The 22,644-nt window shown below is 45.6% G+C and overlaps 1 protein-coding gene across 1 annotated transcript in view; it reads left to right on the forward strand.

The window, feature by feature from the left end:
* The first annotated feature begins 497 nt into the window (after positions 1-497).
* Positions 498-22,644, forward strand: part of LOC105491775 (EH domain containing 4) — a 74,512-nt gene continuing 52,365 nt past the window's right edge. Inside the window, exons 1-2 of the mRNA XM_011758445.3 lie at positions 498-1,475; positions 18,868-19,044. Of these exons, the coding sequence (XP_011756747.1) occupies positions 1,240-1,475; positions 18,868-19,044 (413 nt within the window). The 5' untranslated portion in view covers positions 498-1,239. The remainder of the gene's footprint in view (positions 1,476-18,867; positions 19,045-22,644) is intronic.

Below are 22,644 nucleotides of genomic sequence, written 5' to 3' on the forward strand. Positions count from 1 at the left end.
CTAAGCTACAGTTGAGGACACAAAAGGTGATTATTTCCCCCAATCTCAACTTAGATAAGTGAGTGTCCTTTTAACCTAGAAAAGAAACAGCGAGGCCGGGCGTGGTGGCTCACGCCTGTAATCTCAACACTTTGGGAGGCAAGGTGGGCAGATCACCCCAGGTCAGGAGTTCAAGACCAGCCTTACCAATATGGTGAAACCCCATCTCTACTAAAAATACAAAAATTAACTGGGCATGGTGGTGAGCGCCTGTAGTCCCAGCTACTCAGGAGGCTGAGACAGGAAAACTGCTTGAACCCAGGAAGTGGAGGTTGCAGTGAGCCAAGATCGTGCCCCTGCACTCCAGCCTGGGTGACAGAGCAAGACTCCGTCTCCGAAAAACAAAAACAAAAAACAATAACGACGACGACAACAACAAAACAGCTAGGAGGTGACAATAACTCACATGTCAATATGTGGAAATAAAGTTGTAATAATGAGGATAATGTAATAATGAAAGTAATGACTAAATTTTCGGCTTTACAGAAAATCAAATAATGAAAACTAAGGGGAAAAGGCCTTTAGTTGATCCAGAATTTAGTGAGGGCAACATGGACAAGTAGGAGACACAGCTACTCAAATAGATTCCAGTCTACTTCCCCTCCTTAAGATTGTGTCAATTATGCCCATGAGCCTGGGTCTCTTGGCCTGTAAAATGGGCTCATACCGACCCGCCCCCGGGAAGACAGAACCTGCCTGTCCACTTTTTGAACTTTTCATCCCCAGGATCGACGTCCAGAGGCCTGAATGAGTAAACGTTCCAGCAGATGGAGCAGCCTCCGGAGGCTTGCTTTGGGCAGCTCAGATTTACCCGGAAGCCGATGCCACCTGGCCAGAGGTGGGGCTTCGGCAACCAGAAGGGGGCCCTGGGTATGACCGGTCAGTGCCACCCGGCCGGGGAGACACCATCGCCCCGCCCAGTCCTCCAGACTGACTCCGTCATCAATAATTCATTAAGAACCTCCTCTCCATTGGCTGACGCCTTCAGTCCTCCCTGGCAGAGATCCAATCAGGAAGGACCTGAGAGAGCTCTTGTGAATAGTGAGCGAGCGCGCGTGACGTAGCGGCCGAAGATTGGCTGTGGCAGCACAAGGCGGGGCCGGGTTCGGGCGGCGGCCGGCGCGGCCAGGGCGGCTCAGTGCGAGCCGGGTAGGGTCGAACCCGGAGCAGGGTCCCAGGCGAGCGTGGACTGGCGGCAGGATGTTCAGCTGGATGGGGCGGCAGGCGGGCGGGCGCGAACGCGCGGGCGGCGTTGACGCGGTGCAGACGGTGACGGGCGGGCTGCGCTCGCTCTACCTGCGCAAGGTGCTGCCGTTGGAGGAGGCGTACCGCTTCCACGAATTCCACTCGCCTGCGCTGGAGGACGCCGACTTCGAGAACAAGCCCATGATCCTGCTGGTGGGCCAGTACAGCACCGGCAAGACCACCTTCATCAGGTACCGCCGCCGCCCCTCGCCGGGCTCCCGCCCCGCTCCGCCCTCCCCACGTGTGCGCCGCGGTCGGCCGCCTCCCGCCGCTGCCCCTCCCGGCCGGCGCGACCTCGGGGACCCCTCCCGGAGCTCGGCGCCCGTTGCTCTGGGCCCCGCCCCTGCTCGTCGGCCCCGCGCGCTGGAGGGTCCCGCGAACCCGCGCCCTGCGCCCTCCGAGCCCTCCTTCCTTGCGGTTCGGAAGGCGTTGCTCCCGCTGGCCTTGTCCCGTCGCCCTGGCCGGAGGGTCCAAGGGAGGGAAGAGGCGCGAGCCATAATCAGCATCTTCTTGACGAGGGAGTGACTCCTAGGGATGGAAATGGGGGGAAAGGCGTGGAGTATCCGAACGGGCTACAGAGTCCTAGTTGGAGAGTTCGTTCAACTATTCATTTGTTTAACTATTTCTTGAACAAATGAATGGCAGCAGGAGAGGGTATCGCCCTGGTCCCCTTCCCTTGAGGTCTTTACGTGCCACCCCACAGTGTTGTGGGGAGGAGATAAAGAGGCAGCCTTCGTTCCGTTCGTGCACAGGTTCCGTTCGTGCACAGCCTTTAGCTGGCTGTAGGAAGTGAGCTGCGTGTAGCAGCCGCACCAGCCTGTGGAACTAAGGGGGAGTGTCATATTACTATTTGTTAGTTTCCATTTCTTAGGTGGGTCATCCCCTCCTCGCTCATCCTTGACAACTGAAAATATTTGTCATGCTTACCGTGTTTCTGAAAGCACACAATCACTGTGCATGCCTTGTGGTTCAAATCATATAGTTTCATCAGAGGTGACTTTTGCTGGGAAATAATTTAGACGGAAACAGATTGCTTTGTTAATCACCTGTTTTATTTCTAAAGCAACCAGCATGTTTAGACTCATTTTTTTTTGGTAAGAAGAACTTGTTTTTCTGACTTAAGCCGTGTATCAGTTGAAACCAAGTGCTGATCATTTAAGGTTTTGGTCCAAGGTTTTGGAAATTGTAACAATATCTTCATCATTTGATGTTCAACAGGTGTTCAGAAAACTGCATCTATATTTGGATACATGCCATTTCTGTTAAGTAGCGACCTCTTTTTCTCCACTCCAGTGACCTAAATAGTTCCTACAAATAGAGTAGCTGTCACTACAGGAAATATGTTAAATCCAGGCCTCCAGATACACTGCGAATGAATTCCGCAAAACAAATATAGTGTGTATTGAAATGACGTTCTAGACAATTAAATTGAGTGTGAAGGAAGACCCAAAGAAAGTAAGTTCAAAATTGCTTTATTTGGTGCTTATGAATAAGATAAAAATAGAATTAAAGATGTCACCCAAACACTCAAAATGAACCATAGCTGTATTACAGGAACTGGCATCTTGAAAGATGACAAACAGATGTCACATTTAAGGTCTCAGTTAGTTTTCATGTACTTGAGATAATAGTGTTATGGCCAAGTGGTACAAGAATGGGAAGGGGTACTGTTGAAACACGCAAAGAGGAAAGGTATATATTTTTGTAATTTAGTGGTGGCATGTCCTCGCACCCTAGGCATTTCCTCCTGTTTGTCTGTGCTGTGAGATCCTTGTTGTGCCCAGCTGTCATCAGGGAGCACTTGCTAGATGCTGTGCCAACCTGGAGATGATACAGCCCTCTCTCTGCTCCCGTAGACGGGATAGCTAGCCAGCCTGATTATCAACTCACAGGAAGATGAACACAACTCACAGGAACATAAATTTATCTTTTGTATTTTTCCAGATTTCTCTCTCATTATATTCTCACTCTTCTGTCTGTTTCATTATTTGGAGAAATTTGTGGAATAGCTAAGCACAGTTTTATGAAGCGTTCTGAGATTTGATGCCTGGCAGCTACCTCATCCAAACTGGCCACCTCTCAGTAGGTGCTGGAGCTGTGGGCCACCGTAGGGTGAGGGAAGAATCACCTTAGTAGGAAGTCATTTGTTCTTGAGGCTTTCCTCGAGCTAAGTGGCTTTGTTGTTAGGCGATGTACACAGGGTAGACCAATGAGGTTAGAAGAAAATCAGTGTGGGCAGGAAGCTTGGTGAGGCCACAGGAGACCTGAATTGCTTTTCAGATTGGAGCTAGGAGGAAGTGATTTAGCACCCGGGAGGAAATCCCCAAACGAAAGGGCAGCTACCCTGGAGACTTGTGCACTTGGAATTAAATATCGCCCCAGACACTCAAAATGAACCGTGGATTCATCTTGAGCGGAAGTGTTGGCCCAGGGTGCTGAGCATCCTGGATCCTGCCTTAGTTAGAGCCTGGTTAGTGGTCTGGGTTGTTTGCTTCTCGTGACTGGGCACTAGAAGCTCTTACTTGGCTGTAGGGTGTACCTAATCTACATAGCCATAGATTCTTATCTCCCTGGCTTCCTGCACATTCCAAGAGGTCACTGATGACACAGAACCTGTGCTGACCTGGTGGGAAGCTTCTCTTATTGCTGTTGGCTCTTCTACCTTTGACTGGCAATGAAGAATTGGCCAGAGAATGAGGGGAGATGGGCACGGGGAAAAGTGACCACGTCATCTTAGACTCTGTACTAGCCAAGGAAGCGTGGATATGGAGCTCAGCCAGGCTTGTGTCCAAAACTTGAGGAAAACAGATTTCAAAGATTCCTCCAGAAAATCCCTGGGCCCAGGTGCTGTGAAGGAAGACATTTCCACTGAAAAAGTATAAGTCCATTTGAAATGAAATCGAACTACACTTTTTTTTTTTTTTTTTTTTTTTTTTTGAGATAGAGCTTTGCTTTTGTTGCTCAGGCTGGAGTGCCATGGCACGATCTTGGCTCACGGCAACCTCCCCCTCCCGGGTTCAAGCGATTCTCCTGCCTCAGTCTCCCGAGTAGCTGGGATTACAGGCATGGGCCACCACACCCGGCTAATTTTGTATTTTTAGTAGAGACGGGGTTTTTCCATATTGGTCAGGCTGGTATTGAACTCCCAACCTGAGGTGATCTGGGTTATTTGCTTCTAGCGATTGGTCAATAAAAGACGCCTGCCTTGGCCTCCCAAAGTGCTGGGATTACAGGCGTGAGCCCCCGCACCCGGCCCCAAACTACACATTTTTAAAAGTTCCACTTTCTCCCTTCCTATGCTCTGTCCCCTCTCCCCAGAAAACTTATTCTAATGAGGAAAAAAGAGAGAAGTCACTCAAGAAACTATATAGGCTTTAAAAGGGTAGAGAGCAGGGAAATAAGGCAAGAAAAGAAATAAAAGACTCCCAGACTTGAGAGAAAAAAGTAAAACTCTTTGCAGATGACATGATCTTCTGTGTAGAGAATCCTAAGAAACCACTTTAAAACTATTAGAACAATGGGGGAAACAATAGTTCAACAAATGGTGCTAGGACAACTGGATAGCCACATGCAAACGAAACAGAGAATGACCGTTAGTGGGCATGGGGTTTCTCTTTGATGTGATGAAAATGTTCGGAAATTGGATAATGATATTGGTTGCACAACTTTGTGAATATACTGAAAACCAGAGGGCACCTTGTAAACGAATAAATTTTCTGGCATGTGAATTATATCTCAATAAAAAACCAAAACAATTCAGTCTTTCAACACTCAGCGTCCTATGATTTATTTAATTTTCATGATTCTGCAACTAGCACCAGCCAAGTCATTTCTGTATGTATGTGTAATAATTTAAAATAGAAATGGATGCCAGAAAGAAAACAAAGTAGAAATAAGCTAAAAGAACCCAAGGACAAAGGAACTAAAGAGTAAAGATGAGGGGCCAGGTGCAGTGGCTCACACCTGCAGTCCTAACACTTTAGGAGGCTGAGGCAGGTGGATTGCTTGAGCTCAGGAGTTCAAGACCACCCTAGGCAACATAGTGAGATCCCATCTCTACAAAAATTAAAAAAAAAAATAAAAGGAGTAAAGATGAGGGAAAAGGGAGTGAAAGTAACCATCCCACAATCCCTATATGTTTCCACTAGTAATCTTGTCAGTGTATAAACATGTTCATTGTTCATAACACTCAAGTTGGTAAAATCAAAGTATGAAAAAAAATTTTAATAAAATGCTTGATACCATAATTGTGTTTAAAAACTTTAAATATTAATATTTAACTATAGTGTTAAATAGGGGAAAAAAGGGGCAGGGGTACATGTGCAAGGATGCAGACAAGGTTTATGGGTGGTATGAAGGATCAAGAAGCTGGAGTGGGCCGAGAGGGTAAAAATGCCTTGGACATTAAAAAGCCTTTTAAGGTATGATTAGAACAAGAACAAGAATCAGGAAGTGATCGGCCCACTCCTTGGGCTCTTGCTGCAATATTAACAGAAAGCAGAACTACTCAGCTTCCTCCTTGTCTTCAAAGAAAATGCCCCAGAGATGGCAGAAGGGAGCCCAGCTGTGTTCAAGAGGGGAATAAAACCAACAGACTGAGGAACTCTCCCAGGGCCTGCCACAGGCGAGGCTCAGGAAATCTCTGGCCGGACACATGGATGAAAGAACTTGCAGTTCTGCTCAAAGAACTGTATTTGGTGACTTTTAAGAAATTGTGAAGAATATGAAAAGTATTGGAAAACTGGAAGCAGGCAGATGTTCTCATTTTCAAAAAAGAGGGGAAATGGATTCTGAATAGAAACAAAGGCCTGCTTCATTCCCTTGATAAGTTTCCAGACTCAGTAATTAAGGAAAAGGGAAGTGAAGGCATTCACTAACAGGCAGCCTGGTTCGTCTGTTTTTTAAAACATAAAATCTCACACAGAAAAACTATGGTCCTATTTAGTGGTTCTCCCACTCATCCAGGTACTGGGGCTCCTGAAAATCAATCTTCTGTCCCAAATACTCTACCCTTTACAGATCTCTCTAAAATATTGAGATATTTTATTTTTATAGAAAATTAGACTGTATTTTCAATATGCAATGTAAGATCACACCTACAGATGCTAGTGTTCATTTATTCAAATGATACTGATTTCAGGGTTGGGGCCAGCCATCACAGAAAAGAGTCAACAGGCCGCAGCTCTGAGTGACAACGACTGTGACACTAGAAACACAGGGTGGCTGGGGGCATAGGAGGGTCCCCTCATTCAGGCTTGCGGGTTGGAAAAGAAGGCCTTCCTGAGATTGCAGCCTGAAAGCTGAGCCCTGAGGAATGAGCAGAGAATTAGCTGCCCAAAGAGGGCCAGGGAGTGAGGGTGGGGAGGTGTCAGCCATGAGGCCCCAGTTTCTGGGGTAACTGGGGAGTAGAGCCATTCACTGAGATGGGGATCCAAGAAGAGGAAGGATGGGGCCTAATGATAAGTTTAGATTTAGACCTGTCATGTTTGAGTGGACACCAAGGTGGCAATGTCCATGAGGGGTGAGACGTGGGTCTGAAGCTCGGGGGGATATCTGGGCTGGTCTGTTGACTTGGGAGTGTCAGCATTTAGTAGCCAACATCTGGGAAATAGAAGTCCTTGCACAGGACTCTTAAGTGAGAGGAAGCAGAGCTTGTGGAGACCCTGGGGAGGAAGTACCAAAGTGGTGGGTAATTGCCTGGGAGGGTAGTAGCTCAGCGCTGTCTCAGAGCTCTTTAGGTTGCAAGTGACAGAAATCCAACCAAAGATAGCTTAGATAAAAAGATAAGAACGTTTTCATGAAACCCATCAGACCAGGATGTGCAAGCTTCAGGCTTGGCGCAGGACTGCAGGAGACACACCAGGACTCTGTTGGCTCTGCAGCCCTCCTCATGTTGGGTTCCTTCTCAGGGGCGGGCAGGTGGCCACCTCCATTTCCAGCCTCGAATTCTGCTGACTCAGCAGCCCCAGTAAAAGTCTCAGGCTTGAGTCTCATTGGTTTGACCCTGGCCATATGCCCATCCCTGAACCAATCCCTAGGGGCAGGGGAATGCGATGTGGGGAGTGGGGAGGTCAGCCCCAACCACGTGGCCTGAGAGCTGGGGAAGGCAGCTCCTGAGGATGCTGCTGCCAAGAAAAAAGGGGATGCGATAATGACCCCCACAAAAGCCAGGGAGAGAGGTGGTGGTCAGTAGTGTCAGATGCTTCCAGGAAAAGGACTGAAGCAGAACCAGTGCATTAGCCTTCAGGAGCCAGGTGACCTTGCCAAGAGGTGTGCCTGTGAGTGGTGGTGAAGGAAGTCAGATGGCGCGGGTTGAGGAATGAGTGGGATGTGAGGCATCAAATTCTCAGCAGCTGGGCCTGGGGGAAGGAGGCCTGGGCACAGGCATCACGGGGGTTTGGGTAAAGACGAGCACAACCTCAGCAGAATGAAAAGTGGATGGAAGGGAAGCCGTAGAGAGGAAGCAGCTGGCATCTCAGAAGACACAGAGGAGGCAAGACTTGGAGCAAAGGTCCTGAAGAGCAGGGCAGGGAACTGCAGGGCAAGCGAGCGGGTGGGGGGCGAGGGTGGGTGGGGATGCACTGGCAGCTGCAGTCCAAGCAGGGAGGCACTGCAGGCCAGCAACTGGGCCAGTCGTCACGTCATCCACCTGCCAAGCAGCAACGGAGTACTGGGAGGAAGATAGGCGGGGAAGGCTTTTTCCATCCTGATGTTATCTTCCCTAACTCACATTCAGAAGCTGTCTTATAAAAGATGTTCAGTATACTTTTCAAAACCTCAAACCAGAAGGCCGTGGTTCTTTCTACACGTGGCGATGCATCAGAATCAGTTGGAGGCCTTTTGACACGGATTCCAGGGCCCCACCTCAGACCTCCTGAGTCGAAATCTCGGTGGGTCAGGCTCTAAAATCTGTTTTTGTTTTTCTAAACCATCTCTCACAGTAATTCTTATGCACCCTCCCCTAGGAAACATTCGGGAACCATTGTTAGATGAAGTTTCAGTTAACGGAGGAATGGAAGAGGGTTAGCCTCAACCCAGAAAAGGGAGGCTGACTTTGCTGAGCCTTCCATCCGTTCCTAACTCCATCTGTTAACATTTCTCTCAGTGACTTAGAAGAAGACATAGAAGTCGTGCTCACAAAACTGAGGATTATATAAATATAATTTAATAAATGGGGTTCTTTTTTGCTTAATATGATATGATGAGCATTTTCTCATGTCATTATATAGTCTTCAGAAATAACTTCAATGACTGCATCATAATCTATGGTACAGGTTGGAACATTTAGCTTGTTTCTGTTTTTATGCTGTTACACGTGATGTTGCAATGAACTGAACATTTTTGGCCATAAATCTTTGTATTTCTAGTTTTTTTCTTAGAATAGCCTAAACATAAATTAGTGCCTCAAAAAATATAGATAATAGGCTGGGCGCAGCAGCTTACACCTGTAATCTCAGCACTTTGGGAGGCCAAGGTGGACAAATCACTTCACTCCAGGAGTTCGAGATCAGCCTGGGCAACATGGTGAATCCCATCTCTACAAAAAATACCAGACTTAGCTGGACGTGGTGGTACACGCCTGTAGTCCCAGTTACCTGGGAGGCTGAGGTGGGAGGATCACTTGAGCCCAGATGGTCCAGGCTGCAGTGAGCCGAGATTGCACCACTGAACTCCAGTCTGGGCAACGGAGTGAGGCCTTGTCTCAAAAAAATATATATGTATATATTTTTTTCAGATTTATATATATTCCTAAATCTATGTATCTATCCTTTTTTAGGAAAGTTATTCCAAATTAGACTCCCACCAGAAATATGAGGATCAGTAATTCACCAAACTGCCAGTAAAACTAATTACAATGAATCTGATAGGAAAAAAAAATTTTTTTTAGATAGGATCTTGCTCTGTTGCCCAGGCTGGAGTGTAGTGATGCCATCATAGCTCACTGCAGCCTCAAACTCCTGGGCTCAAGCAATCCTTCCACCTCAGCCTCTGGAGTAGCTGGGACTACAGGTACATTGCACCACCACACCCAGCCAGTTTTTTTATTTTTTGTAGAGATGGGATCTCACTGTACTGTCTAGGCTGGTCTCAAACTCCTGGGATCAAGCGATCCTCATGCCTCAGCCTCCCAAAGTCCAAAGGGCTGGGATTATAGATGTGAGCCATGGGGCACTCAGCCAGGACAGAATTGTTTTAATTGGCTTATTTCTTCCTAGTGATGTTGAACTTATAAAATATATAGTGGTCATCCGCATTACTTTGTGAATTGTCTGTGAACTTTGTCCAATTTTCATTTGAAGTATTGGTCTTGTTCTTATAAATAAATTTAAATATTTTTTGCAATAACAGATATCAATCCTTTGTCACAACTGTAAAAGTGTTTTTCCAGTTTAAAATTTGCCTTGTAATTTTTGTAATAATTTTTCCATGCAGATATATTTAATATTTGTGATCAAATCTAACAATTTTTCCTCTTTTGTCATATCTTTTATTTTTTGGTTAGAAAATCCTTGTTTATCTTAAGACTCAGGAAATTTTCACTCATATTCTTTTTTTTTTGAGACAGAGTTTCACTCTGTCACCCAGGCTGGAGTGCAGTAGCACGATCTCAGCTCACTGCAACCTCCACCTTCCAGTTCAAGTGATTCTCATGCCTCAGCCTCCCAAGTAGCTGGGATTATAGGCCTGAGCCACCATGCCCAGCTAATTTTTGTATTTTTTAGTAGAGACAGGGTTTTGCCTCGTTAACCAGGCTGATCTCAAACTCCTGACCTCAAATGGTCTGCCCACCTTGGCTTCCCAAAGGGCTGGGATTACAGGCGTGAGCCACTGTGCCCTGCCTATTTTTAAAATAGGATTACTTTTTAAATATTTATCTTTTTAACCTACCTGGAAGTAAAATCTGTCTCATTTATATTTGTTGTGGGGTTTTTTTTTTTTTGTCTTTTGTCATTTTCTAACACTATTATTAAATAATTCTACCTTTTTCTGCTGTCACATGAGGCTTCCTCATATGCTAAGTTATTAAATACTATATTGGGTCTGTTAGGACCTTTATCTCTTGTTATTCTGTTTGTAAATTCTTATGCCAGTGCCATACCATCCTAAATATTGTCACTTTGAAATACTTTTTAATAGTTTTAGCTCAAGACCCTTCTGCGCTCATTACTCTTTATTTTCCAAATGCTATCAATTCTCATTTTCCGTCATTCTTTGAGAAGAACTTTCTTAGTTAGGTTCTTCAAAATAAACAAACAAAAAATTCCCACCGGGACCTATTTGTACTGGAACTGCATTCTGTCTCTAAGTTACAGTTTTGTATTTGCTCTTCCCAAGCGGCAGCTCACCATTGCTTCAATGCAGACCTTCTTGGAAAAGTCATTGATTTACTCATGCAGGTCCTATGGAGCTCTTATTAATGTATTAGGGATTTTGTGTCCTGTTGCTCTTGTGAATGGGCTTTTTATTTCTCTTATTTTCTTGGCGGGATATTGCTGATATATAAGGAAGCTACTGAGTTGTACATTTTTGTTTTATATCTGGTCATTTGACTCAAGAAGTTATTCTGACAGCTTGTCAGTAGATTCTCAGGTTTTCTAGATCGATAACTGTGTCAGTTACCTTCATGATTACTTTGTCCCCCCTTCTGTTCCATATTTCATAATACCAGGAAGTAGGCATTCATATCAAGCTTCTAATCTTAATGGTATTGCCTTTGTTATTTCACCTTAAGAGATCATGTCAGCTGATGGCTTCTTATCTATAAATTAATTGCATTAAGAAATTATCTATTACTAGTCTTGAAAGGATTTCATTTAAATGATTGTATTTGGAGAAAAAAATTAAATGGATATGGAGTTTGTTAGATGCCTTTTAGCCTTTTCCTTTAACCTATGTTCTGTGGAATGCAATTGTGGGAGATTATTCATAAGTGTTCAAAGAAAATAAAAGGGTTCCATAGTCAAGTAACTTTGGGATATGCTGTGTTCCATAACCTTCTCATGGTAATTTACAGTGCTCCCAGATCAAAGAGTTTACAACCTAGTCTGTTGTCAGATTCCTAAATTACAAGTCACAACATCAAAAACACTCAACAAATATTCATTACATGAGTGAAAGACTGGAAGAACAAATAGGACTGTAAGAAACTGATTCGATTCCAGTAAACCTCCCTTCCCTTTCTTTCACCCTCCCCCTAAAACAGCATGGAAGGTGGAGTGGAGCAACTTATAGGTAATGGCAGTAGGTAGATAGCAGTGTGCTTTCAAGCACATCTCAGCCCTGAGGAGTACAAATCCCATCCATTGCTGGAAAAATCACCTGAGATGCGAAAGGTTTTACCCAACAAATTCCAGTTTCTTGGTTCAATGACCTAATGTCCATTCCCTTAGTAGGCACAGCAGTTTCAAAGGTGACATCATCTGAACAAACAGTCCTGGTGATAATATGTCAATGATTTAACTAAAGGAAAAATGAAAATAAAACTTAGTTTCCACATTTAAAATGTAAGTGAGGCTGGCGTGGTGGTTCACATCTGTAATCCTAGCACTTTGGAAGGCTGAAACGGGCAGATCACCTGAGGTCAGGAGTTTGAGACCAGCCTGGACAACATGGTGAAACCCCATCTCTACTAAAAATACAAAAATTAGCCCAGTATGACACCTGTAATCCTAGCTACTCGGGAGGCTGAGGCAGGAGAATTGCTTGAACACAGGAGGCAGAGGTTGCAGTGAGCCGAGATCATGCCATTGCATTCCAGCCTGGGTCACAGAGCAAGACTCTGTCTCAAAAAAAAAAAAAAAAAAAAAAAAGTAAGTGAAGATCAGCCTAACTTAATTTTTCAGTAATTCAAAGGAGACTTTTTTAAGTAGATGAGATGTTTGTTCAGGGATGTTTATCTCAGCATTATTTATAACAACAAAAAATGGGAAGCTATTTAAATGCCTAACAGTTAGAAAATGACAAAATAAATTGATACATATTCAACTTAGAATAGGATGCAGCCATTAAAAATCATGTCTTCAAAGAATTTTTAATGGTATGAGGAAAAACTAATGGTGAAAAATCAAGATGCAAAATTGTTTAATCTTTTATAAAGGAAAATTACATTTACTGAAAAATGACAGTATGGAAATACATCCAAATGTTAAAAGTAGTCATTACCCTGTATAATTGTGGTCCCCTGTAAGCTACTTAACTTGCCATAAGCAGTTTTCTCCTCTATAAACTAGGGATAAAAATACCTGCTCCCATGGAAGTGAGGATGAAATAAGCTGAATGTGTGAAATGCATGATAAACTGTGCAGTACGGTTTCAGAGTAACCTGTCATTTGTTATCTAGAAGCAGTGGTAGTGCAGGTTGTACTGTTTTGCTAGGAAATATTTATATTTCTTGGCCTATCTTATAAGACTTTGGAAGTAATAAATTCTTGATTCTCCCACTTCTTTTCCTGGTGTGAAACACGAGGATAGACTGAACAATAGAAACTGCTCTTTTTTCTTTTTTCTTTTTTTTAAGATGGAGTCTCACTTTGTCACCCAGTCTGGAATGCAGTGGTGCGATTTTGGCTCACTGCAACCTCCGCCTCCCAGGTTCAAGCAATTCTCCTGCCTCATCCTCCCAAGTAGCTAGGATTACAGGCACACACCACCATGCCCGGCTAATTTTTGTGTTTTTAGTAGAGATGGGGTTTCACCATGTTGGCCAGGGTGGCTTCGAACTCCTGACCTCAGGTGATCCGCCTGCCTCGGCCTCTCAAAGTGCTGGGATTACAAGTGTGAGCCACTGCGCCCGGCCAGAAACTGCTCTTAAAACATCTTTCCAGGCTCAAATCAAATCAGAGTAGAAGGACTAACCCTTCCTTTTCATCCCCCTCCTAGTGAAATAGTGGATCGAGTAAGTATTATCAAGAAAAATACATTACATGAAACTTTCCAACACTTATTTTAAAAATGTTTCAGGCAATAGCAATGAATTGAACCCCCAAACTCCATGCACAGATGCCAAGGTATGCACAAACATATTTTAAGATCCCGTTTATCATCACACAAACCATTTTCTTTTCTTTTTTTTTTTTTTTTTTTTTGAGACGGAGTCTTGCTCTGTCGCCCAGGCTGGAGTGTAGTGGCATGATCTCGGCTCACTGCAAGCTCTGCCTCCCGGGTTCACACCATTCTCCTGCCTCAGCCTCTCAAGTAGCTGGGACTACAGGCGCCTGCCACCACACCCGGCTAATTTTATTTTTGTATTTTTAGTAGAGACGGGGTTTCACCTTGTTAACCAGGATGGTCTCGATCTCCTGACATTGTGATCCGCCAGCCTCGGCCTCCCAAAGTGCTGGGATAACAGGCGTGATCCACGGTACCCAGCCCACACAAACCATTTCTTTAGATTTGGCTTGAGAATTTAAAAATAATGCTCATACAACACTCAAAATATATGTGCCGTTTTATTTTTAAAATCTTACATTTGTGTATTTGTTATGATTCACAGGACACATTCCTGTAAACATTCCCAGTGGAACCCGTTGGCCTCTCAGGCTCTGATTTAGGGTGGGTGGTGTCCTCATAGGACTAGTAAGAAATCCTTCCTCTTAATAAACCACTTAACCCATTTGAGCCTTAGTTTCCTCATCTATAAAATAGGGATAGAAATAGTACCTGCCCATAAGGTAGTTAGGATGAAATGAGACTATTCACCTAAAGACTTTAGCACATAACAAGTCGTCAAACATTAGGTATATTTCTTTAAAGTGTAGTGTTTGCCCACTACTCCAGGCACCAGTGCAACAGTCAAAATCCAGATAATGCAGGATGAATATCCAGGGGAATCAAAGTTTGGATATTGTGCTACTTAGATTTGTTTGGTTTTTATTCATTCTTAAGCACATCGTTGAGAAGATGGTGCTTGGACATGTTGAGAGTATCTCTGTTTTCAATATCTTGAGAGTTTTTTTCTTCCCCTTGTCATAAATGACATTCACTTCTATGAAGTTAAAAAAAAAAAAATCTAGCCTAAGCAATGAAAAAAAGAAGACACCATCCGTATATACTCTTGCATCAAAGTAGCTCTGTGAGCTTAGGCTGAGTGCTGCCAGCCAGGGTGCCCCAGAGCCACTTGGATGAGTCTGAACTGGGGACCTTATCGGACCAAGATAAGGGGATGTCAGGTCTCCCATCCACCCCATCATCCCTTCCGCCCAGCTGCTTGGAATCCAAATGTCTGTACCTTTTTATGTGGATGGCTTGGCTCGAGAACCTTGGAGCAATCACTGCTGGAATTGGCAGGCCTCTCCGAGAACACAGGAAAGGGGGAGCAAAGTGGAGCCAAGGACAAAAATCAAGTTCCAAAGCACAGGATGCCTGTGGAGGGGCTAATCAGCGCTGAATCACAGTGGTCTTCCTGTGTCCTCTTGTTCCTTTGAATTGTTGTTATTGCAGATAACACTGGAGTCTCTGAAACTCGTAGCTTTGAGAAAGCCTCTGAGGCACTCCCGCCGTGAGCAATGTCTAACACAGTTGATCAGGCTGTCCCGTGTGGCTGTGTGATTGACCCATTTATGCGCATCGCACCTCAGCATCAGCTCAGACTCTTCCCTTCCAGCTTGCTGTATGTAGATCCATCACTTCATTCTCCCTTTCTCCATGTCAGATACTTGGTGTCTTGGTTGTTCCAAGTTCCCTCCCTGCACTGACACGTACCTGCCTAGCCAGTAGTGTGACATAAATGAATCTGAGTTTCTGCAGTCCCCCAGTGAAAAATCTTCTTCAGGGCAATCAGCTTAGAGTGTCATATGTCAACTCAGGGATCTGCCGGGTCCTGCTTAGAACACCAGGGAGCTGGGGACAGTGTGGGACCCCAGGGTGATGGTGCTGTGCCTGATGTAAGAGCAGAAGCCTGGGGCCAGGAGAAAGGGACTGCAGGTACTGGGTCCTGTGTGGCCACCCTGTGAGTCTGACCAGCAACAAGCCATGTTCCTGCGCTAACCCTCAGTCTTGTCGCTTGTAGAGATAAGAGCCTGAATCAAATCATTCCTACCAGACTCCAGGTTTCCAAAGTACTGAGTATATAGACCATGCCCTGCAGGAAATGACAGCCCAAGAGAGGGGGGGAACAAGCCCTCAAATAACACCAGCACGAGATGTTAGAGGTCAACTCCGCAAGACCCCCATTTGAGTTTAGTTTTTACTTATTTATTTAGAGACAGGGTTTCACTCTGTCACCTAGGCTGGAGTACAGTGATATGATCACAGCTCACTGCAGCTTCGACCTCCCTGGGCTCAAACGATTCTCCCACCCCAACCTATTAAGTAGCTGGGACTGTAGGTACATGCCACCACACCTGGCTAATTTTTGTATGTTTTGTAGAGATGGGGTTTCTCCATGTTGCCCAGGCTAGTGTCGAACTCCTATGCCAAGTGATCCTGGTACTGCAGCCTCCCAAAATGCTGGGATTACAGGCACGAGCCACCGCTCCCAGCAAGACCCCTATTTTAAAGGCTTCTAACATATAGTGTCAAATTGCATTTTAGCGAAGTTAGACCAACTTATTCCCCCACCAACATATATAAGGGTGTTTATCTCACAGGACCCTTGCCAGCATTGAAGATTCTGAGTTTTTAAAAATGTGTTAATATGCTGTGTCTTTACTGGTATTTCTTTGATAGTGAAATTGAACGTTGAATGTTAACTTTGTATTACCTGTGGGAGAAAGTATCACCAAACAAGTTGATAATGCAAGCAAGCTTTGTAACAGTAATTCTTCCTAATTCTAGTTCTTCCTCTGTGTCTGAGATCCAGGGATTGATTTACCAAGGTCACAGTCAAAGGGGGACACCTTCAACTTCAAATTATTTCACATTTGAAGCACAGTTTAGAAATAATTTGTTGTTAAAGTTCTGTCCGATAGGGTCGCTACTTAGGAAACTCTGGTTTAGGAGTTTCTTACTTAGGAAACATCTGCTCTTCTTTAAACAATTTTTTTCATTTATATTTTTCCTTGAAACTCCTGTTATTTCAAAAGTAGTGGGATTTGCTGTACCAGTATAGAAATGAAACATCAGAAAGTAATTCAGGCACTTCTCGACAGTGATGTCTGACTTCAGCACCTGTGCTGTGTGAGTGATTGTCCAGCTGGGGACTCACTGCTTAAATACGGTATCCGTATGCTCACCTCCCTGGCCTGGAATCTGGAGGGCCTCCTCCTGGCCGGGCTTGGTGAAGGTGCCGAGAAGGGCCCGTGTTGCCGCGAGCCACCCAAGGTGGAGCTCCACACCGAGCTCTTCCCTGAAAAGCACACTCTGCAGTTCCCGTCTGGTTCATCCCTTTTATCAGTGTGCATGGCCTTTTGTGGGCTGTCTTGGCCAGCCCACCGTTGCTGTTAGCACTGATTCTGGAGCAAAGTGCCTGTCAAGCTTCAAACCCACTCCCGCACCTCACATTTTCGTGAATTGCGAACTGTGTGTGCTGCGGGGAGCCTGGCGACACTGGCTGCTGTTCTCCCAAGCCCCTCCCTCCCTAGCAGTCTCCCCTCCCTCGGTCCCTCTTACCAGCCTCCAGACATGGCCTCATCCAGGCCACAGGGCATAAAAATCCAACTGGACGTGAGGGGAGGCAAGAGTGTGATCTGGCTTTGAATTCCAGCCTCGCTGCTGAATGACTTCACACTTGAGATCCCAGAGGGGCTGTGAAACCTAAATTCCACATTCACGTGCGTATGTGGAGTCCACACGCTCTGGATATGCTCCACAGAGGCTGGAGTTTCACAGAGTGGGCCATCCCTCTCAGTAACTTTTACCGGTATTGCTCAGATTTGTGTGGAATGTGTACGAATTGATCAACATGAATATTTCTAGGCTGTTAGGGACACAAAGGTTTTGATTGAGAAACTTTTGAAGATATTTGAAAAATTATATCTGAACACATTTTGAAACGGTAGCACCTCCTGAGCCCAGCTTTCCTCCAGGGTGAGTAGGGAGAGCTGGCCCTTGTTGTCAGGGTGGCCGGAGGACCGTGCAGGGGGACTGTGTGCAGAGCTCTTCCCCTCACCTGAGAGGAAATGGGGATCCTCATGCCTCATGCCCAGTGCTACACCCTGGGATGAGGCCCTGAACTTTGCTTTGCTTTTCACCCCTGAGCAAACCAGTAACTCAAGGCCATTTCTGAAGACAGTGGAAGCTCTGGAGTCCGACTGCTTGCATTCCATTTCCACTCGAACATCCACGGTGTGACCTTGGGCAAGCCGCTTGGCCTCTCTGATACCCCATTTTCCCACCTGTAAATAAAACGCAGATAATGTCATCATCCACCTCACAGCGTGAAGTGAAACGATATAGAAGGCTCGGTGCTGCACCAGGATTATAGCGAGCACCAGTAAATGCCGTCTGCTATTAGCAGATTCTTTCTCTAAATTTAGAGATAAAATATATCATCAGATAGATTTACTCTAAATTTAGGAGACATATTTTAATGGTGTATCTATTCTGGGGTGCCACAACTTCACAGGAACAAAGAAACTTTGAAGTTAAAACTAGCAGTGACATCAATTAAAGGTGTAGAATATAGCCCGTTAAGGTTGCTAAACAATTTCAGTTTTAGGCCAGGCGTGGTGGCTCATGCCTGTAATCCCACCACTTTGGGAGGCCGAGGTGAGTGGATGGCTTGAGCCCAGGCGTTCAAGACCAGCCTGGGCAACATGGTGAAACCTTATTTCTACAAAAAGTTAGCTAGGCATGGTGGTGTGTGTCTGTAGTCCCCGGTACTTGGGAGGCTGAGGTAGGAGGATTGTTGGAGCCCAGGAGGTTAAGGCAGCAGTGAGCTGAGATTGCAGCACTGCACTCCAGCCAGCCTGGGCAACAGAGCAAGACCCTGTCTCAAAAAAAAAAAAAAAATCAATTTTATTTCCATAGAAAACGTAGTTCTAAACGGTGGCTTAATTTCTCATTCTTTTAAAGGTGGGAAAATTGTGTTTGGCATTTGATAGAATTCAGCACTTTCTCTCCCTGGAAATAGTCACAGATTGTGGGCTTACATTGGAATCATTCAGAACTTTTTAGAAACAAAGAAATAGTTTAGGACCAAATAGATTGTTAGTCGCAGGAATGGGGAGCTGCAGAAGGCCATGCAGGTTTTTTCCCTTGAGCCCCTTCAAGGCTTATAAGGCGAAGATCACCCTCCTGGCATGGTTGGGACATGGGTCTGCTCTCATCACCTCAGACACCTTGCAGGGCCCATAAACAAGTCATTGTAGTACACATGCTGAGCACCACACTGGCAGCAGGCACAGGGCACCCAGGGACCACAGAAGAGGTACCCCCACATGCAGATGAGGGAGGCTCCCCTAAGGGATGTGCGCCTCAACAGAGCTTCCAGGAATCCGCCCAGGAGCCAGCGCGCTACACTTCTCTTGGGGTAGCGTCTGTTGCATCAACAGAAATGCAAATGAGGATCACTGTGCTTTTCTTGGGGGTTATGTTTCTACATTTTTAAATGATTATGTAAAAAAAATGGTAATCACAGGCAGCTTTCTGGCCTCTTACTTTGTGACAAGATGCTAAGCTTTCTCTTCTTCTTCCCTCTCCCAGATACCTACTGGAGCAGGATTTCCCAGGCATGAGGATTGGTCCGGAGCCCACCACTGACTCCTTCATCGCTGTGATGTATGGAGAGACTGAGGGCAGCACCCCAGGGAATGCTTTAGTCGTGGACCCCAAAAAGCCGTTTAGAAAGCTCAGTCGCTTTGGAAACGCTTTCCTGAATCGGTAAGGACCAGCAAGCTGCCATCTTCGGTCAGGCTGTTTAAACCTGTTCTTTGAATTATTGCCAGTTACATATAAAGGTTCAAAAACAGAAGAACAGAGACTGTCTACTCTAGAAGTCATAGAAAATATGTTTATCATATTAAGATATTTGAAAGACTATCATAGGAAATGATCATTTATGCCTATTCTGGGTAACTTGAGAGGGTAGAGCTAATGCCCAGGATTGGACATTATAAGGCTGCACAAGGCCAGGTGCATGGCTCGTGCCTGTAATCCAGCACTTTGGGAGACCGAGGTGAAAGGATTGTTCGAAGCCAGGAGTTTGAGACCAGCTTGGACAACAAAGTGTGACCCTGTCTCTGCAAAAATTTTAAAAAGTTAAAAAATAAAAAGGCTATACAGTATAAGGAAAAAATTTCTAAGGATTTGAGCTGCACAGAAATGGATTAGGCTGCCTTGTGAGGCAGTGAGCTCCCTGTCACCGGCAATGTTAAGCGCTGGCGAGACGGACATCTCTCAGGCATGGTGCGCTGGGCTTCTGCAGTCAGAGAGCTTAGCCCAGAGGACCCCTAAGCTTCACCTGACACTTGGGTTTGATCTGCTGACTCCAGGACAGGTCCCCCCACCTCCCTGGCTGACCCTTTTGCTTCTCACTCCCAGCTGTGAGCTGTTTCCTTATTTATCAGAGCAGGGCCAGGGAAACAGAGTGAAAAACATGGAAAGCTGATTTTCTTACGTGGTCTTTTTTTTTTTTTTTTCACTCTGTCTCCCAGGCTGGAGTGCAGTGGCACGATCTCGGCTCACTGCAACCTCCGCCTCCTGGGTTCAAGCAATTCTCCTGCCTCAGCCTCCCGAGTAGCTGGGATTACAGGCACGCACCACCACACCCAGCTAATTTTCATATTTTTAGTAGAGACGGGGTTTCACCATGTTGGCCAGGCTGGTCTCAAATTCCTGACCTCAGGTGATCCACCCACCTTGGCTTCCCAAAGTGCTGGGATTATAGGTGTGAGCTACCGCACCCAGCCTACGTGGTCATTATTTTATAGATGTAAAGTTGTGGGATCGCTGAGGTTCTGCCTTACTTGGAGATGTGTTTTATTTGTACTCCTCCCATAACCTTTCATTAGAGTTCCCAGTGGAACTGAGGGCTGCTGGGGGTGGGGAGGACAGACCGGCTGGTGCCCCTGGCTGCAGCTCTGCCCTTTCCCACTGGATCTGCCTTCCTTCCTCCCTCCTGCACCTCCTATTTGCTATCCCTAGCCTTTATGTAATGCTTTTCTCTTTTTTCCTATCATCCCCCTCCCACCCCTCCATTTCCCTCTTTCCTGGGTCTAGCTTTCGTGTGACTGATTTGGGGGAGTGGGTTGTAGGAGGCACAGAGCTAGGGAGGGTCATCCAAGCCTCTTTAGGGAGAGGAAGTAGGATTAGAGCTGACAGACCACATCTCCTTTCTAGAAGTTTTTAAAAATAGGAACGGATCCTCCCAGCTGGCTGCTGTCCTCCCAAAGGCTGAAGCACCTCATCGTGCAGCTCCAGGGGCACCATTCACGTGGCTGAGGAATGAATGATGTGCTGGATGCTGTGCACTGGCTTGGCCGAGGGCCCCCCAGGCCCCTCCGCAGGTGCCTTCTGTGGAAGTTGGAACTCTCCGGGGAGCTGAAGTCTCCTTTAGGGGCTTTTTGATGCTCCTATTGCAAATCAAAGAAAGTATCCAGGAAGCCTGGCAATGGGATGAACAGAAATGTGCAGGTGATGTGGAAGGAGTCCCAGAGAAGTTCCGTCTTATTACTGATGGTGATAGGAACACTGTCCAGGTGATTTTTTCCAACCTGCAGGGCTGACTTTTCTAGGAGGAGTTTACTCTTCAACTCCAGAGCTGCCTTGGGTGGCACCAGAGTGTCTCACTGTGGGACAGGAGGTTGAGCCCTGGGCGGGAGAACCCCAGAGGGTCAACTCTCCAGATCTCTCAGGACAGAGTGGCCCAGGGTGGAGGGGAAGTAGACCAGAAGGGGAGGCCCCAGAAAGTTCAAGGCACAGGGTCTATCTCTGTGGAAGGCTTCCCTGGGGTCCTCTGGTTTCACTGCCACTGCCCTTTGTCTGAGGCTCTTTTTGCCCAAGAAAGGCTTAATGAAATAAGCTGCCACTTTTTTCAGATTCCCACTTTGTGACGTCTGTATTCACAAGGGAGAAACCAGGAAGAGTGGTTATTGGCTTGTTTTATTTTGGCAAATGATTTACTTTCCTAACAAAAAAAAAAAAATTTGAGTACAGAAAAGAAGTGTTCAGGAATGATTTTGAATGGCAAAGCTCATGTCTCAGAATTTAAAACTTGCTGAAAATAATTCATGTCTTATAATAAAAGCAAGTGTCAATTGAATTCAGAATAACACATAGAAAAATAATAGCAAATAATTATATGGCATTTATGTGTCAGGTTCTGTTGTAGACTTGTATATTAGCTTTAAATCCTCACAGAACCCCTGTGACATGGTGCTACTGTTATCCTCAATGGAGGGGGAGGAATCAAGGCCTAAAGAGGTTACTTTAATTTCCAGGGGGTCACTTCACCAGTAAGATCAGTGCTGGGATTGAAACCCAGGCTGGCCAATGAACAGTACGATGTTTGGACTGGGAATCACTGCCCAGTGCCCCCTATTTAACTCGTAAGGCTGTCCCTAATATAGCCCTCCGGTAATGATGATGAAGATGGCAGTGATTATGTCCCCAGTCATCACTTACATCATTTCATGTACATTATTCTTTTGAGGTTGATAACAGACAATACTGTGGCCAGTCTACAAATGAGAAAGCAGAAAGCAAAGACATGACTTGCTCAGGGAGAGGCCATCAGGGAGAGACAGAGAGGGGATCGGAATCCAGGTTCCCCTTCTCCCCTGTCCTCCACCCCACACCTCTGCTCAGCACCAGCCAAGAGGAGTTTCTGTCCTTCTACCAAGTGTGTGTCAGGTTCACATGTAAGGGACATGCCTCATGTGAACTCAGCTACCTGAGAGTAAACAGCCTGATTAAGTAGTATCCACAGGACAGCGCCACACAGCAGTTATTCAAGAAAGAGTCAATTAGTTAGGGCGTTCAAATGTGTGTACATAATTACAGCTTCCCTCTGGGAACAGCACAGGGTTAGCACTAGAGGCAAACCTCTTTTCACATAGCATACTTCCCTGGGAACTAGGTCAAAATGTAACACCAAGTAAAGAAAATTGCTTGTTTTCTGTGGAGAACTTTCTCCCCCAGGCAGCCACACCAGAATCTCCCTGCGACAGGTGACAGGTTGTCATTACCTGGCCTCCTCCTTAAGGAGTGCTGGCTTGGGCATCTGCCCCCAGGGACAACACCCTCCACCATTAAGCAAAGCAGCAGAGCCTGAGTCAGCCTCCCAGGCTGGCGTCTAAGGAGTGACAAGGGGGTCTATGGTGCATTTCTGAGAAATGAATATAAATTCCTAAAAAGGTGTATATTAGAGAAATTCCATACTTGAACAATAAAAGGAGTTTAGTGTAGAACACAAAGAGTTCTATGGAAATGGCTGTAGTGGGACATTCTGAAACTCTAACAGACTGCTGCGCTCAGGACAAA

The sequence above is a fragment of the Macaca nemestrina genome, chromosome 7 (genome assembly GCF_043159975.1).
Source record: "Macaca nemestrina isolate mMacNem1 chromosome 7, mMacNem.hap1, whole genome shotgun sequence".
NCBI classification, from domain to species: Eukaryota; Metazoa; Chordata; class Mammalia; order Primates; family Cercopithecidae; genus Macaca; species Macaca nemestrina.